The sequence below is a fragment of the Myotis daubentonii genome, chromosome 8, assembly GCF_963259705.1.
Source record: "Myotis daubentonii chromosome 8, mMyoDau2.1, whole genome shotgun sequence".
Taxonomy (NCBI): Eukaryota; Metazoa; Chordata; class Mammalia; order Chiroptera; family Vespertilionidae; genus Myotis; species Myotis daubentonii.
Window position 1 is genome coordinate 32,425,713 of NC_081847.1, and position 15,101 is coordinate 32,440,813.

Here is a 15,101-nt window from a genome sequence, read left to right on the forward strand (position 1 = left end):
TGGCTTTGCCCAAAGTCACATGGCCAGTGAGTGAAGAGGTTGTTCCAGAACCCCATCTGATTTTACCAACTTTTTCCTGCTTCAGACACAGATACTCTATCCATCAAAATGCCTGGTGAATGCAGGCAATGAATTAAAGTTCAGTACAGCACACCAGCACCTCTTGTTTTCACTGCTACCCAGAGCTTCACATGGCCCTCACTCTCAGCCTTTGAGGCCCAAGGTGATGGGGAACTTCTCCCTACCTGTAGCCACATCGCCCCAAATCGAGCATCCACATCAGCACCTAGAGCTGCCCCTCCTTCAACAGCTGCCTCCCACTCCAGCCTATGGAGACAGCATTGTTCATTCACTATCTTCTGTTGATGGATGTGAGTTCTTCCCAGCCTTGGGCTAGTCACACAGTGACACAGGATACCCTTGTCCATGGGTCACCCTACTCAAGATGGAGGCCCCAGTGGAAGTGGCATTGCTAGGTCACAGGGTGCGTGTATTTTAATTTGTGTGGGTCTTGTCAAATTCCCCTCCTAGACATGGTGGCAATGGGATTTCCCCACAACTCCTGGACACAGGTAGGGAGGGTGCCTTATCCTGATTTACATGTATTACTAAGATACCAGACTGTGTACCTTGCCTAGGCCATCACAGGTGTCAGTGGCTCCATCACCACTCAGATCTGCTGCCTCCTGGTAGAGAGCTCCTTCCCCTTCCTGAGCTCCTTGCCCAGGTGATGCCCTGGCTGAGAATGAAGGAGGTGGGAGAGGTCAGGGGTCCTGTCTTCATGGTGATATTTACTCCTACAGCCAATGTTGCGAGGGAGAGGCCATCTTTGCCCCTTTGTTAGATGAGGATACTGATACTCAGAGAGGGGACCTGAACTGAGCAGGAAGGGGAACTAAGATTTGAATCTCAAGCAGCATAACTCACAGCCCCTGCTCGCCACAATCCTACACTGTGCTTCTCAATGTGTGGAGAAAGCTCCAACCCTCTTCTTAGAATCATGCATTTTTTAAAAAATATATCTTTTATTGATTTTTTTACAGAGAGGAAGGAAGAGGGATAGAGAGTTAGAAACATCGATGAGAGAGAAACATCAATCAGCTGCACACTCCCTACTGGGTATGTGCCCGCAACCTAGGTACATGCCCTTGACCAGAATCAAACGTGGGACCCTCGAGTCTATCCACTGAGCCAAACTGGTTAGAGCAGAATCATGCATTTTTATGTTCTTCAGAAAATAAAATTTTTTCAAAGGGTCCTCAGGGGACGCAGGTCTAGCTTTACGACTGAGAGGAGAGAGACCCTCACATGTCCCATGATAAGGCCTGAAACTATTCCTACAGGACATGGCTCTGTCTGTGGAGGCATCCAGGAGGTCTTCCCTTCTTTCTGGTGTTTTCCTCACTGAGCTGCCGCAGGAGCAGCCTGGCACAGTGGCCTGGACAGAGCACAGAGGGGTCGCTGAGCCCCAGCACCACTGTTGGCAGCATCCCTGTCTCTGCAGACTGAGGGAGAGGAGGGGGCATGTCCTAGAGGGCCCTGCGGCCCCAGTGAGAAGGAGTTCATATTCTCGACTCAAATCAAGGTGTTATGTTCCTGGGCACAGACTGAAGGGAAATCATCTGGAGGGGAAAAAGTTGGACTTTGAACGCAGGCCTGGAATTGCTTATCTGCCCTGCCCCTCACTCAGAGTTCACCTCTGGGAGCATGAGTGTCCTCCTTTGCAACACGGGGATGATGACACGCCCTCCCAGCATTAACAGAAGGATCAAAAGCAGTATATAGACGGTTTGACAGTGCCACATGCTAATCATTAGTGGTGATAATCACAGTCCTTTCCCCTTCTTACTTATCATATCATGACTTTGTAGCATTTCCTGTAGGAACTTCTTCGGTGAAGAGAAACTGTCCCAAATGAAGGCTGTGCAGGGCTCACAGGAACAGCAGGTGACACTAAGTCCTGTAGGGAAGGACAGCACCTGCCTCTGGGGGTGTGGGATCATCCTGAGATGAAGCATCTGATGTCTGGATGCATCGGGTTTCCTAGGAGCTACTGCCACAGATGGTGCTCCTCTGTTTGGCTCTCCTCAAACGCCCATTCTTTTCCTCTTTCTCCATCCAGCCACAAACGTGTTTCTTTATAAACCTGGCCCGTCTCTAGGATTAGTGGGGACATAACACATTCAAGCCATTGCGATTCAAACCCTAGTCCAGCACCTATGTCTTCTATGAAGCTTTCTTTCAGTGTCTGATGCCCATAGAGCATATGCAGCCAAGTCCATTTGTCCTTAAAGCTTCTGGGAGCTTCCCATTCCTTGTTGGTAAACTTTTCTTTCATACTCAGAAGGCATTCTGAATTTGAGCCACGGCCTGGTTCAATTCCAACTTGTAGCTCAGGTTCAGCAGCAAGTACCACCCGGTCCCTTTAACAAGAGAAAGATGAAACTGGGTAAGGATTCGATGAGTCTTTTGCAAGAACTGGTTTCCCTTTTGCAGTTCCCTCCAATGAATGTTATTCCAAGGGATGTTCTATTTCTCTGCACTAACTTCCTCATCATCAGACGACGAGCCATGGCTGCCTTAGTGTCTTTGGCAGAGACGAACTCCTCAGGCTGCTGGTGGTACCTCCAGGAGCCATTCTGCTCAGGTGGGCAGCCAAGTGTTGCAGGAAAAGGCCCAGTGCACCCGCTCCATTGCTAGCACCAAGCAGACCCACTTGATGGGGGAAACTCAAACGCACTCTTTGCCACATCAAATTACCTCTCTGTGCCTCAGTTTCCTCATTTGTTATAGGCTCTCACATTACAGGCTCGTGAGGGTTACATGTATGACACATGCAAGGTGCTGGGCTCAAGCCCCGCTCAGGGTGCGCACTCGGTCGATGAAAGCTGTTGTTGGTAAATACTGACCGAGCCCACAGGCTCCCAGATGGTGAATAAATACCTGCTCTGTGCTTCCCTCCAGGAGGGGCAGGTGCGGAGCTGCAGGTGATTCAGCCTCAGAAGTCAGTGTCGGTCACAGCTGGAGAGACGGCCACTCTGAGCTGCACCGTGACCTCCCTGACCCCGGTGGGGCCCATCCTATGGTTCAGAGGGACAGGGCCAGGCCGGGAGTTAATCTACAGTCTCAGAGGAGGCCACTCCCCCCGAGTAACAAGTGTTGCAGACGTCACCAGGAGAGACAACATGGACTTTTCCATCCGCATCAGTAACCTCACCCCAGCAGACACAGGGACCTACTACTGTGTGAAGTTCCGGAGAGGAGGTGGTGATGACACGGAGCTCAAGTCTGGAGCAGGCACTCAGCTCACCGTGAGTGGTGAGTACAGGGGGATCCTTTGTTCCTCATGTGTGACAACCAGTCAGTAAGAACAACTTCCATACTTTGAGCAACAACTAAGAGTCAAGTGCGGAGGTGGGTGCTTACAGTGCTGCTCTGATTCATGGTCTGATTTCACCCCGTCTGCAGACCAGGGAAGCTGAGGCCTGGAGATGTCATGTTCTTGGCTCAGCCACCATGGCTGGTCAGTGGTGGGAAAAGTCTGGAACCCCCACTTGTCTGGCTCCCCAGCCCTGCCCTTTCAGTACTGCCCAGGCCCTTGGTGCCAGGGATGAGGAACTGAGCAGCTGAGTGACTTGCCCATCACAAGGCCAGACCTCACCCACCTCCAGGGAGTGCTCCCCTCAATGGGGCTGAGGCTCCTCCTCAGTGACACCCACTGAGCTCCTGCTGTGGCAGCTGAGGCAGCTGCAGAACAAAGCAGGCAACAGCTATTCCCCTCGAAGCTCCGTTCCCTTCCCTCCAGTGGGAGAAACTCACTGAGGGCAGGGAGTAGAGCAGGTGCTGCTTTATCTCAGCCTCAGAAACAGCACAGGAGAAGGAAATCCTGAGAGCCCCAGACTCACTGTTCACTCTGACAGCCCCGCTGGGAGGAGATGCCCAGAAGTGGGTGATCACTGTGGGTCTGCCTGGGACCCCCCTTTATTCCAGAATCCCAGTCACTGTCATGAAGCCTCCAAGCAGAGTTGGGTCGTCTCAGAATGTCCCTCACCCTTGGAAGAGGCTCCCCATATGGGAGCCTTAGGGGCCATCCCACTGAGACAACACCGTTCTCATTGAGGGTGTTTTACCAGAGGCCCAGGATCCTGCATCCTGGACTGTGAGCACGTGCGGAACTTAACACCATCCAGCCTGACTCCCCATGTACAGAGGGGCGCCGGAGGTCAAAAGGTGACAGGGGCTTTCCCCAAATTCACACAGCCAGTGAGTGAGGAGGTTGTTCCAGAGCCCCATCTGATTTTAGCAATGTTTTTCTGCTCCCGATATAGACACTCTATCCATCACAAAGCCTGGTGAATGCAGCAATGAATTAAAGTTCAGTGCAGCACACCAGCACCTCTTATTTGCATTGATACCGAGAGCTACACATGCCCTCACTCTCAGCCTTTGTGGACCTAGGTGACAGGGAACCTCTCCCTACCTGCAGCCACATCGCCCCAAATCGAGCATCCACATCAGCACCTAGAGCTGCCCCTCCTTCAACAGCTGCCTCCCTCCAGCCTGTGGAGACAGCATAGTTCACTCATGCTCGAGCCCGACAGCACTACAGTCGAACGGTACCTGAAAGGGTGGTGAGGATTAAGAAAAGAGACAGACGCAAAGATGGGATCAGGAGGACTGACTGTTCAGGACCTCAGTCCTGAGTTTATTTCACACAGGCTATTTATACACTCACTGGTTACATATGCACTTAGCAGACTTAAGCAATTTTTGATATCATCAGTGCAAGTCTCCCCTCTGTTTCGGCCAACTTCCCTTTTTCCGTTCCTCCGTCTCAGTCGGTGGCTGAGACTGACTTTCTTGTTCTGAGCTCAGGTAGACAACTTCCTTATACTCACATGCTAAGCTGCTGCAGCACAATTTCCTGCTTATGTGGCATTTAGCAAGCTAAATGAGTAACTTGAACTTTAGAGGGATAGAGTGTGTGGCAGCCCACCTTGTGAGAGACTGTCTTCTCGGGACCTTGTCAAACCGAGACCGCTCCCCACACACTCACTGTCTTCTGTTGGTGGATGTGAGTTGTTCCCAGCCTTGGGCTAGTCACAGAGTGACACAGGATACCCTTGTCCATGTGTCACCCTACTCAGAGGGAGGTGATCACGGGAAGTGACATTGCTAGGTCACAGGGTGCGTGTATTTTCATTTGTGTGGGTATTGCCCACTTTCCCTCCTAGACATGATGGCACTGTAGTCTCCCCACAACTGGACACAGGCAGGGAAGGTGGCTTATCCTGATTTACATACATTACTAAGATACCAGACTGTGTCCCTTGCCTAGGGCATCACAGGTGTCAGTGGCTCCATCATCACTCGGATCTGCTGCCTCCTGGTAGAGAGCTCGTTCCCCTTCCTTGAGCTACTTGCCCAGGTGATACCCTGGCTGAGAAAGCAGGAGGTAGGAGAGGTCAGGGGTCCTGTCTTCATGGTGGCATTTACTCCTACAGCCAGTGCTGGGAGGGAGGGGCCATTGTTGCCCCTTTGTTAGATGAGGACACTGATGCTCAGAGAGGAAACCTGAATTGAGCAGGAAGGGGAACTAAGATTTGAATCTCAAGCAGCAGAACTGACAGCCCCTGCTCACCGCAATCTTACACTGTGCTTTTCAATGTGTGGAAAAAGCTCCAACCCTTTTCTTAGAATCATGCATTTTTATGTTCTTCAGGAAAAAAAAACTTTTTTAAAAGGGTCCTCAGTGGAGGCAGGTCTAGCTTTACGACTGAGAGGAGACAGACCCTCAAATGTCCCATGATGTGGCCTGAAACTATTCCTGCAGGACATGGCTCTGTCTGTGGAGGCATTCAGGAGGCCTTTCCCTGCTTTGTGGTGTTTTCCTCACTGAGCAGCCGCAGGAGCCGCCTGGCTCAGTGGCCTGGACAGAGCAGAGAGGGGTCGCTGAGCCCCAGCACCGCCATGGGCAGCATCCCTGTCTCTGCAGACTGAGGGAGAGGAGGGGGCATTTCCTAGAGGGCCCTGCGGCCCCAGTGAGCAGGAGTTCATAGTCTCACTGTCAGGAGCCCTTTCTCCCATTTATTGCTGCAGGGCCCCCGGCCTGGGCACTGGAGGGCACTCCTCCCTGGAGCAGGTGGTGGTCAGGGTCAGGCTCCTGAAGGTGGGCACTGGCGCTGCTGATGGACGTGAATACCTGGGAGGCCCCAGGAAATATCCATGGGGACAGTCGTGGCCAAAGGGACAGTTCCTTCATTTCTCTGTTTCAGTTTTCTCATCTCTAAAATGGTGATGATCATGGACTCCTTTTAGGAGAGTGGAAAGGATTTGAGGTGCCCTGTCTCAATCACCAGCACAGAGTTGCACCCCCAAATCAAGGAGTTATGTCAGAGTCATGACCCACTTAACTTGGCTGGGCCTCACCTCCTCACCTGCAGAAATGGTGTAGAATAACATAATAGTAATAAAATCTCTGATTAATCAAATACTGATAATATAATCCAATCTGCCTTTATAGAATGTTTCAGGTGAGCCTATAGAGAGGACAGACCCTCACTGAGCCATGGCATTGTCATCCCACAGCTGTGTGCTCTGGGCAAGTCTCTGTCTCCCCCAAGTCCTCAGTTTCCCACTTGATGAGGATGATAATCATCGCTCCATTCATGGGTCTGTACGGATTGGAGACCAGCTATGAACAGCCAGCGCACAAAAATGAGACTAACCAGGAACTCTGTCCCTGGGCCCAGACTGTGGGAAATCATCTGGAGGGAAAAAAGTTGGACTTTGAATGCAGGCCTGGAACTCCTTGTCGGCCCTGCCCCTCACTCAGAATTCACCTCTGGGAGCATGAGTGTCCTCCTTTGCAACACGGGGATGATGACACGCCCTCCCAGCATTAATAGAAGGCTAACACACAATATATAAAAGGTTTGACAGTGCCACATGCTTGTGGTTAGGGGTGAGAATCACAGTCATGTTCATTGTTCATTATGTTCCTTTTACAGCCAAACCCTCTCGCCCTGTGGTGTCGGGCCCCACGGGCAGGTCGCCGCCTGGGCAGACAGTGAGCTTCACCTGCCAGTCCCACGGCTTCTCCCCCAGAGACATCACCCTGAAATGGTTCAAGGATGGGAATGAGCTCCCAGCCTCCCAGACCACCGTGCACCCAGAGGGAGACAGCCCTTCCTACAGCGTCTCCAGCACAGCCAGGGTGCGGCTGGCCCCGGGGGATGTCCGCTCCCAGGTCATCTGCCAGGTGGCCCACGACACCCTACAGGGGGACCCTCCTCTTCGTGGGACTGCCAACGTGTCTGAGGCCATCCGAGGTAGAGCCCCTCACACCCAGCCCAAGCCACACCTGGCCCCTGTCCTCCCAGCCTGCTCCTCCCCCTGCTCTTTGCTCCAGAGTTTGACTTCCCTGGAATCAAATTCCTGACAATCCTTCCCTTCACCAGGCACCTAGATGTGCCCATCACTCACCATGTTTAATGGCAGCTGTCAGGTGAACATCCACCACTGTACTTGGTAGTTTTATCTGCTTTACCAATAGCAACTCCAATAACTGAGCACCTACTATAAACCAAGTCCTATGTGCTTGGTAATTTCATTTAATTTTCTACAGTTATATTTCAACTGCATACCAGGCTGTGCTTGTTTACTTTAGTCACATTACTCTCACAGGAGCTGGGATCCCTGAGCACCTACTGTGTGCAGGCTCCTGTGCTTAGTGATTTCATTCCTATGAAAGAGCACCATCAGTGTCTGAGCACCTGCCCTCTGAGATCCCCTTACTGTGGTGGGGGAGCTAAGGTGGAGCCCGCCTGGGTGATCTGTGTCCCATGAGGTCAGAGCTGTGCCCTGTGCTGTTTCAGTTCCGCCCACCTTGGAGGTCACCCAGGACACGGTGTCAGAGAAACAGAAGAAGGTCACCTGCCTGGTGAAGAACTTCTACCCCCGGCGCCTACAGCTGACCTGGCTGGAGAACGGGAACACGTCCCGAACAGAAACGGCCCCGACCCTCGTAGAGAACAAGGATGGGACCTTCAGCGGGAGGAGCTGGCTCCTCGTGAATCTGTCTGCCCACAGGGAGGATGCGATGCTCACCTGCCAGGTGGAGCACGATGGGCAGCCGGCCGTCACCAAAACCGTCACCGTGGCGGCCCCTGCTCACCAGAAGGACCCAGATTAACCCTCTGGTGAGGCCCCCACTTTAACTGACCCGGCTCTGAATAAATTTTATCTTTACTTTTACGTACTGTTATAAGTAGTAATTCTTATTACAGAACAACCTAGAAGTCTATAGATAGAAAGTTACATTTTGAAGTGAGCTCCCCTCCCCAAACCCCACGCTCCATAGTCACCACTGGTAAGAGTTTGGTAGATACTTATAGATCTTTTCACATCAATAAACATTAAAGAAAGAGGGAGGGAGACCACCCTGTTCAAAGTGTCCTGCCTCTTGCTTTGTTCACCTGACAGTCACCACATTCACCGGCCATGTCATCCCCTGCCTCCTCCAGCTCTTTCTAACCCCGTTCTCATCTCCATTCCATCCTTGTCGTTCTCAGCTGGACCAGGCACCCAGGTGGCACTGAATGGTCACAGCATGGGCCCCTGTTGTCCCCTATTTATGACAGTGAAACAGCAATCATAACAACTGCTCACTGAACAATTCCTACACGCACATTTCAGTCCTTTAAGATCTTTGTTGCAAATTTCAGTCCTTTAAGATCTTTGTTCCGTCACCCATGTTAGGAGTTTGGAGTTTTGCAGAAGGGACTCCGGGAGCAATGGAGGGGTGTTGGGAAGACCTCTTGTCGTAACACCAAATAACTGGGCTAAACTAATTGGGTTAATCTGAGTCTCAGAGGACAGGCCCTACCAGCCTATAAAACACGTATAGGATAGAGACATGTTCCTGCTCAGTTGGGCATTGCCCATGGGCCTAGAGCAGGGGTGGGCAAACTTTTTGACTCGAGGGCCACAATGGGTTCTTAAACTGGACCGGAGGGCCGGAACAAAAGCATGGATGGAGTGTTTGTGTGAACTAATATAAATTCAAAGTAAACATCATTACATAAAAGGGTACGGTCTTTTTTTTCAATAGTTTTATTCATTTCAAACGGGCCGGATACGGCCCGCATGGTCCACAAAGTTTCAATCTCACTGTACATGCATGCCCGCACGTGGTATTTTGTGGAAGAGCCACACTCAAGGGGCTACAGAGCCGCCTGAGGCTCACCAGCTGCAGTTTGCCGACCACTGGGTTAGACTTGTCCTCATCAATAACAAAAAGGCTCAGTGTCATTCGATGGAAAAAAAAGATGTATTTTTCCAGCTTTGAATCTGCACTAATCTGAGCCCTTGTTAACTCTCTGAGCCTCAGTTTCCTCATCAGAATGAGAATAATACTACCTGCACCATAGGGTGTGAGGACCAAGTCAGTACATCAGGCGCCACACTATGGGTCACTGAGTACACATTCCGCCCACCACCGCCCTCAAGGAGGACGACTCCGGCAGCCTACTCACGGGGTCACTGAGGATAAAGAACCTCTTTACCGGATTGCTGCCTCAAGCGGGAGCCCATGGGTTCAGAGTGGTCGCGGGTGCAGGTAGCCTCGGATGGAGTGGGTCGAGGACTCTGGAAGGGTCTCCTCTAATGGCTTCCCCTGTCCCTTGATTTGCAGGCCCAGGACTATCTACTCAGGTCTTCTTGGCTGTGCTCCTCGGCCTCCTGGGCTGCAAGGTGCTGCTGATGGCTGGTGTCTCTGCCATCTATGTCCACAGGCAGCGGAGAGCCCGACTGTAAGTTGTGGGACAGGGAGGGCAGGCTAACGTCTGTCCCAGAGGAGCAGGTCAATAGGAGCGGTCAGCCCACAGGGTACACACGGTGAGGGCCCAGGTGGAATTTAGACAAGGTGACACCCCTCTATTAATACTGGCAGGAGACTTGCAGGTGCCTTTAAGAGATTCCTACCTCCCAGGAAATGTGTGGCGTCCTGTAGGAGGAGGCTGACTCGGTGGTTTTGAAAGGTGTTCACAGAGTCTCAGGGCACCTGCAGAAGAAGTGGGCAGAGGAAACTGAATGAGGCCAGCCGGGTGGGCGGTTCCCTGGGAGACCACATCTAGTTGATTTGATTGCCTGGGCTCCTTGGGCAGAAGGAACCCACATTCACAGTAATGCTGAGAAGCCCCGGTCAGCTGCTCTGATGGCTATTCCCAGTCTGACGCTCTGTGGGACAGAGGGGAGGCATGGGGGAGGACCAGGATCTGGGAGGAGGACCAGGGGCAGAGTCCAATGCCAGGGACCGCGTGTGCTCTAATGACCCGCATTCCTGGAGGAAGACAGCCCAGGACATAGGAGACACGTAGGGAACTTTCCTTGAATGATGAGCAGGTAATTAAAGGCGGACACATTTCCCACAGCTCCTTCCTTTCTCCCCTGTTACGTGCCACTCTCAGCTCTGCTGCCTCCTTTTTCCACGAAGGGCCCAACCCAAGAAAACAAGTTGACTAGAAGCTTCTATGGACTCTGCTCCAAATGCCTCCCCCAACCCTGAACTGCTGCCCACAGGCTCCTGCTCCTTCTCGTGGCCCTTGATGCCCCAGAGCTGGGTCTTCTCACAGGTCCTCTCAGACACACAGACAGAACCCAAATTATCGCAGCTCCGTTATCCCGTACACATGACTTAGATGGGACAGGAGTGGGAGACAGGATGCTAGGAATTGAGGGCAGTGAAGAGACGGTGACCTCAAGTGCAATCAGCCCTTCAGGAGTCACCACTGACCTGGAAGCTGGAGGAAGAGAAAGCAATACTATGACCAAGTTCTGCAATTTGATAGTTTCCTACTCAGATTAACTTTGCCATTGGTTAAATAATGGGTGTGCCTTTAAGAACTCTTTGTGGTTGCCCTTTAAGGATGTTATGTAGCTAAGGTACAGTGCTTTCAGGTAAGTTGAGGATTCCTGAAATATTTCAACTGGGGCAGGGGCAGCCCTGTGTCCTGGCTGTACCAGTCTGAGGTTGTTCTTGTTAAGTTGAAGGAAGAAGAGGCAAGAGGATCTTCATTCAAATGCCACACACTCTCACTCTTCATGCCTGTCTCAGTAGATTTTCTCAGTATGGTTTTTTTTCATGTATTGTAAAAAAAAAAGTTCCTCTCAAACACACACACGCACACACACACAGAATTCCAATTATCATGGTTTAGGATTATTTATAGAGATGAAAGTAATTTTTCATAATATATATCCAATGAATATATCTTGAATAAATAAAGAAGTTAATTATTATCTTTCTGTTTTCTTGGTATTAAAATACCCTTTCTCGCCCTAACCGGTTTGGCTCAGTGGATAGAGCGTCAGCCTGCGGACTGAATGGTCCCAGGTTCGATTCCGGCCAAGGGCATGTACCTTGGCTGCAGGCACATCCCTGGTAGTGGGTGTGCAGGAGGCAGCTGGTTGATGTTTCTCTCTCATTGATGTTTCTAACTCTCTATCCCTCTCCCTTCCTCTCTGTAAAAAATCAATAAAATATATATAAAAAAATAAATAAAATACCCTTTCTCTTGTGGAATGGCATTTACATTCATTGGTAGGTGATTCGAACATTTTTTTTCTTTTTTTTTTTTTTTGTTAATCCTCACCTGAGGATATTATTTTCCATTATTTTTTTTTAAGAGAGAGTGAAAGGGAAGAAGGGAGGCAGAAAGGGAGTAGGGAGAGAGGGAGAAAGAGAGAAAGAGATTGATTAGTTGCCTCAAGCCCCACTCAGGGCCAAGGATTGAACCTGAAACCCAGGTTTATGCCTTTCACCAGAAATAGAACCTGAGACCCTTCGGTGCTCTGGCCGACACTCTAACCACTGAGAAACACTGGCCAGGGCTGAAAATTATTTTTCTTGATAAATATAGTATATAGTTGTTTTTCAAAAAAGTTTTTACCTAGAATGACTAAGTATAGAATCTATGGACCAGACGACCCATTAAGAACACACAATCCTATGATACACCAGACACTGAGTGAGAAGTCAAAGTCCCTTAGACAAATCGCAGGGGAGAAGTTCCGCTCTGAGGTCTTATAGGCATAGAAACATGGGTTCAGATACTGGAAAACACATACCAGCTACGTGAGCTTGAGCAACTCACTAACACTCTCTGAGCCAATTTCCTCCCCTGTAAGATGGGAATCATGCCACCCCAAAGAATTGTGGGGCTTGAGAGGAGAGAGAAATCTATGAGCGCACACAGGGTCTGGAACAAGACTGTGTGTGATACAGACCCTTTTCTTCCTTTGCTCATTGAGGAACTTGCACCCTCTGTGTTTTCCAGCTCGGTGAAGTAATCACACGGAAAGCTTTCCCAGGGGCCAGGCTGCCTGAACACGTTCTCAGACTTTTCTGGGGAAAATTACCCCACTTGTAGTCTGGCACCTGCATCCACGAATCTATTTGAAGACAGCAAGATCCACATTTGCTTCAGAGCTGGTCACACGCTTGCTAGCATGGGCAGGAACTGAAACAAACCCTAATGTAATGAAAAACAATCCCTAATACTAAACCACTCCTAACAGTTATTGTTGTTGTTGTTGTTTTCAGAAGAGAACAGCAAGACCCCCCCCCCCCACACACAGTGCCTAAGGACTACTGAGTCAGACTGGTCCCAGAGCCATGCAAAGGTGCAGAAAGCCTACTAATGACTCCACAAACCCGATGGATGGCCGAAACCAAAATTTACCCTTTGCCAGATCCTGTGCGTAGATGGAGGGGGCTCAGGAATTTGCTCTTGGCTGGGCACCTAGATCTCACCCAATCTGACCCCACCCTCTAGGAATGCCTTTATACCTTCTGTCACCTTTTTCATTCCTTACCTTATCCGACTTCGTTTCAACACTGTCCTATCAAGACTCCTGATTAGAATGAACACATATGTATACTTTCTCCTTCCCCTTAAATTTGCTCTGAGTCTGTAGTCCAGGATGAGGGAGGAGACAGATCTGAGCCCTGTCTCTGGCTCCTGGTTTGGCAGCTGGACGAATACATCTTTTCTCTATGAAACACTCTTGCCTCAGACTTGGCTTCTCTGTGAGCATTGGGCATCGAACTCACTGACTGTGTTGCTACATCATGACCTGAGAAAATAGGTTCTTTTTCTTTAAAGCAAAACCACTTTGGTTCAAGATGATGAGTTAGGAGGCATTTGACCTCACCTTTGCCCACAAAATTACTGAAACTGCAGCTACTAATGTGACAATTCTGGAAAGATACACAGAGACCAGCTGAGCAACTCCCAGACCTTGGACACACACACCAAAAACACCTAAATCAAATAAAAGAAGATGAGCCACAATCTCAGGTTGTTACCTGACACAGTCTCTCCATAACTCCATACCCCGCTCAGTGACATATAATCAGAGGAGACCCACCCCCCCACTTCTCCTTGAGGAGTGGGATTCAGACCCAACATTGAGCACCCCAAATTTTAAACTTCCCCATGAGGGATGAGCCTCCAAATAAAGTATGTCTGAGAGCCAACAGGACTTGAGTCCACAAGGTCCAAGGACGACAGCCAAGAAGCAGTTCTCAGTGGCCTGTGAGGACTCCCTGTCGCTACCTCCCAGGTCTCACCACGAGGCAGCAGAGAGAAATGCCCAGGGCCCAGTCTTTCCCTCAAGAGGCCTATTTGCTTCTCATAAAGGCTGCAGCTGAGGGTCAGCTTCTCATCTATCACACATCAGGGGCCAACCATCCTTTCCAGAGATCAGAGAGCTGAGAGGGTGTCAGGTGCACATGCTCCTCCATGGCCCCCAGGTGGCTGGTGCCTCCCTGAGAGCAGCTTGTGCACAGGGTGAGAGCCCTGACTTGCGGCTGCTGCTCAGGGAACACTCCCCTTGACTGCCTGGCTCTTGCGGCCAGTGGGGCTGGTCTTAGTGGAGCCCAAGGATTGTAGAAAACAAAAAGCCAGTTCTTCCCTGGCTATTCCCAAGAGCCTTAGCTCCCACCTCCCAGCCTTTCCTGATAGAGGTCTACATTCATACTTAAATGCTGCTGCCTGAGGATCCAGCCTCCCATGTGCCTGCCTCCCCTCTGGACACTGAAATGGCACCTCAGGTATTCGGAGCAACAGAGAACAAAGAAGGCAGTTTGGATAATCACAAAGTTGGGAGAGAATGCGAGTGCTAGAACAGGGCTGACAACGTTTATCTTCTGCAACAGAGCAGGCCACCAAGATGGGAAGAGGCCCCTCTTTTATCTCAGGCACAGAAACCAACACAGAGAGTCAAGGAACATGAGGATGTGGAGGAATGTGAACCAAACACCACAGCAAAGAATAAAATAAAACTCCCGAAATGCATCTTAATGATTTACCTGGTAGTTTCATAAATGCTCATAACGATGCTCACCTGTCCATGAGAACAAGGCTGCACAATGTGAGAATTTCAACAGATACAAAATATGAAAACCCAAGAACATATATAGTTATATGCATGGCCCCTGGACACAGGCAATAGAGTAGTGAAGACCTGAGGGTGGGTGCTAAGCTCTGGGTGGGGGGAAGTAAAGAAGGGGAAATAGGAGATATCTGTAATACTATCAATAATAAAATTTGTTTTTTAAAAAATATGAGAAAGTACCAAACAGAAATGATAAAGGTGAAGGATACAATCACTGAACTGGGGAATTCAATACAAGGGTTCAACAGCAGATTAGATGAAACATCAAAGAGGGTCCAGAAACTTAAAAAAAAAAAAAAAGAACATAAAATTCATTCAATTAGAAGTTTGGTGCAGCCACCATGGAAAACAGTATAGAGGGGCCTCAAAAAATTAATAGAACCTTCATATGACCCAGCCATCCCACCCCCAGGTCTACATCCAATGAAATGAAATCACTTCCATGAAAAGGAATCTGCAATCCCATGTTCATTGCACCATTATTTACAACTAGGGGCCCGGTGCACGAAATTCGTGCACTGGGTGTGTGTGTGGGGGGAGTGTCCCTCAGCCCAGCCTGCCCCCTCTCACATACTGGGAGCCCTCAGGCATTGACCCCCATCACCCTCCAATCGCAGGATCGGCCCCTTGCCCAGGCCTGA

At 50.1% G+C, this 15,101-nt stretch overlaps 1 protein-coding gene across 3 annotated transcripts in view; it reads left to right on the forward strand.

Annotated features, from left to right (window-relative positions):
• LOC132239440 (signal-regulatory protein beta-1-like) overlaps positions 1 to 13,063 on the forward strand; it is a 30,457-nt gene extending 17,394 nt beyond the window's left edge. The window contains exons 4-7 of one of the 3 annotated variants that reach the window (XM_059705745.1): positions 2,965 to 3,318; positions 7,011 to 7,331; positions 7,878 to 8,201; positions 9,695 to 9,812. In XM_059705745.1, the coding sequence (XP_059561728.1) occupies positions 2,965 to 3,318; positions 7,011 to 7,331; positions 7,878 to 8,194 (992 nt within the window). In that variant the 3' untranslated portion in view covers positions 8,195 to 8,201; positions 9,695 to 9,812. Of the gene's footprint in view, positions 1 to 2,964; positions 3,319 to 7,010; positions 7,332 to 7,877; positions 8,202 to 9,694; positions 9,813 to 12,604 lie in introns of those variants that run through there. The other 2 variants (XM_059705747.1, XM_059705746.1) reach the window with 2 other exon arrangements.
• Positions 13,064 to 15,101: the final 2,038 nt, after the last annotated feature.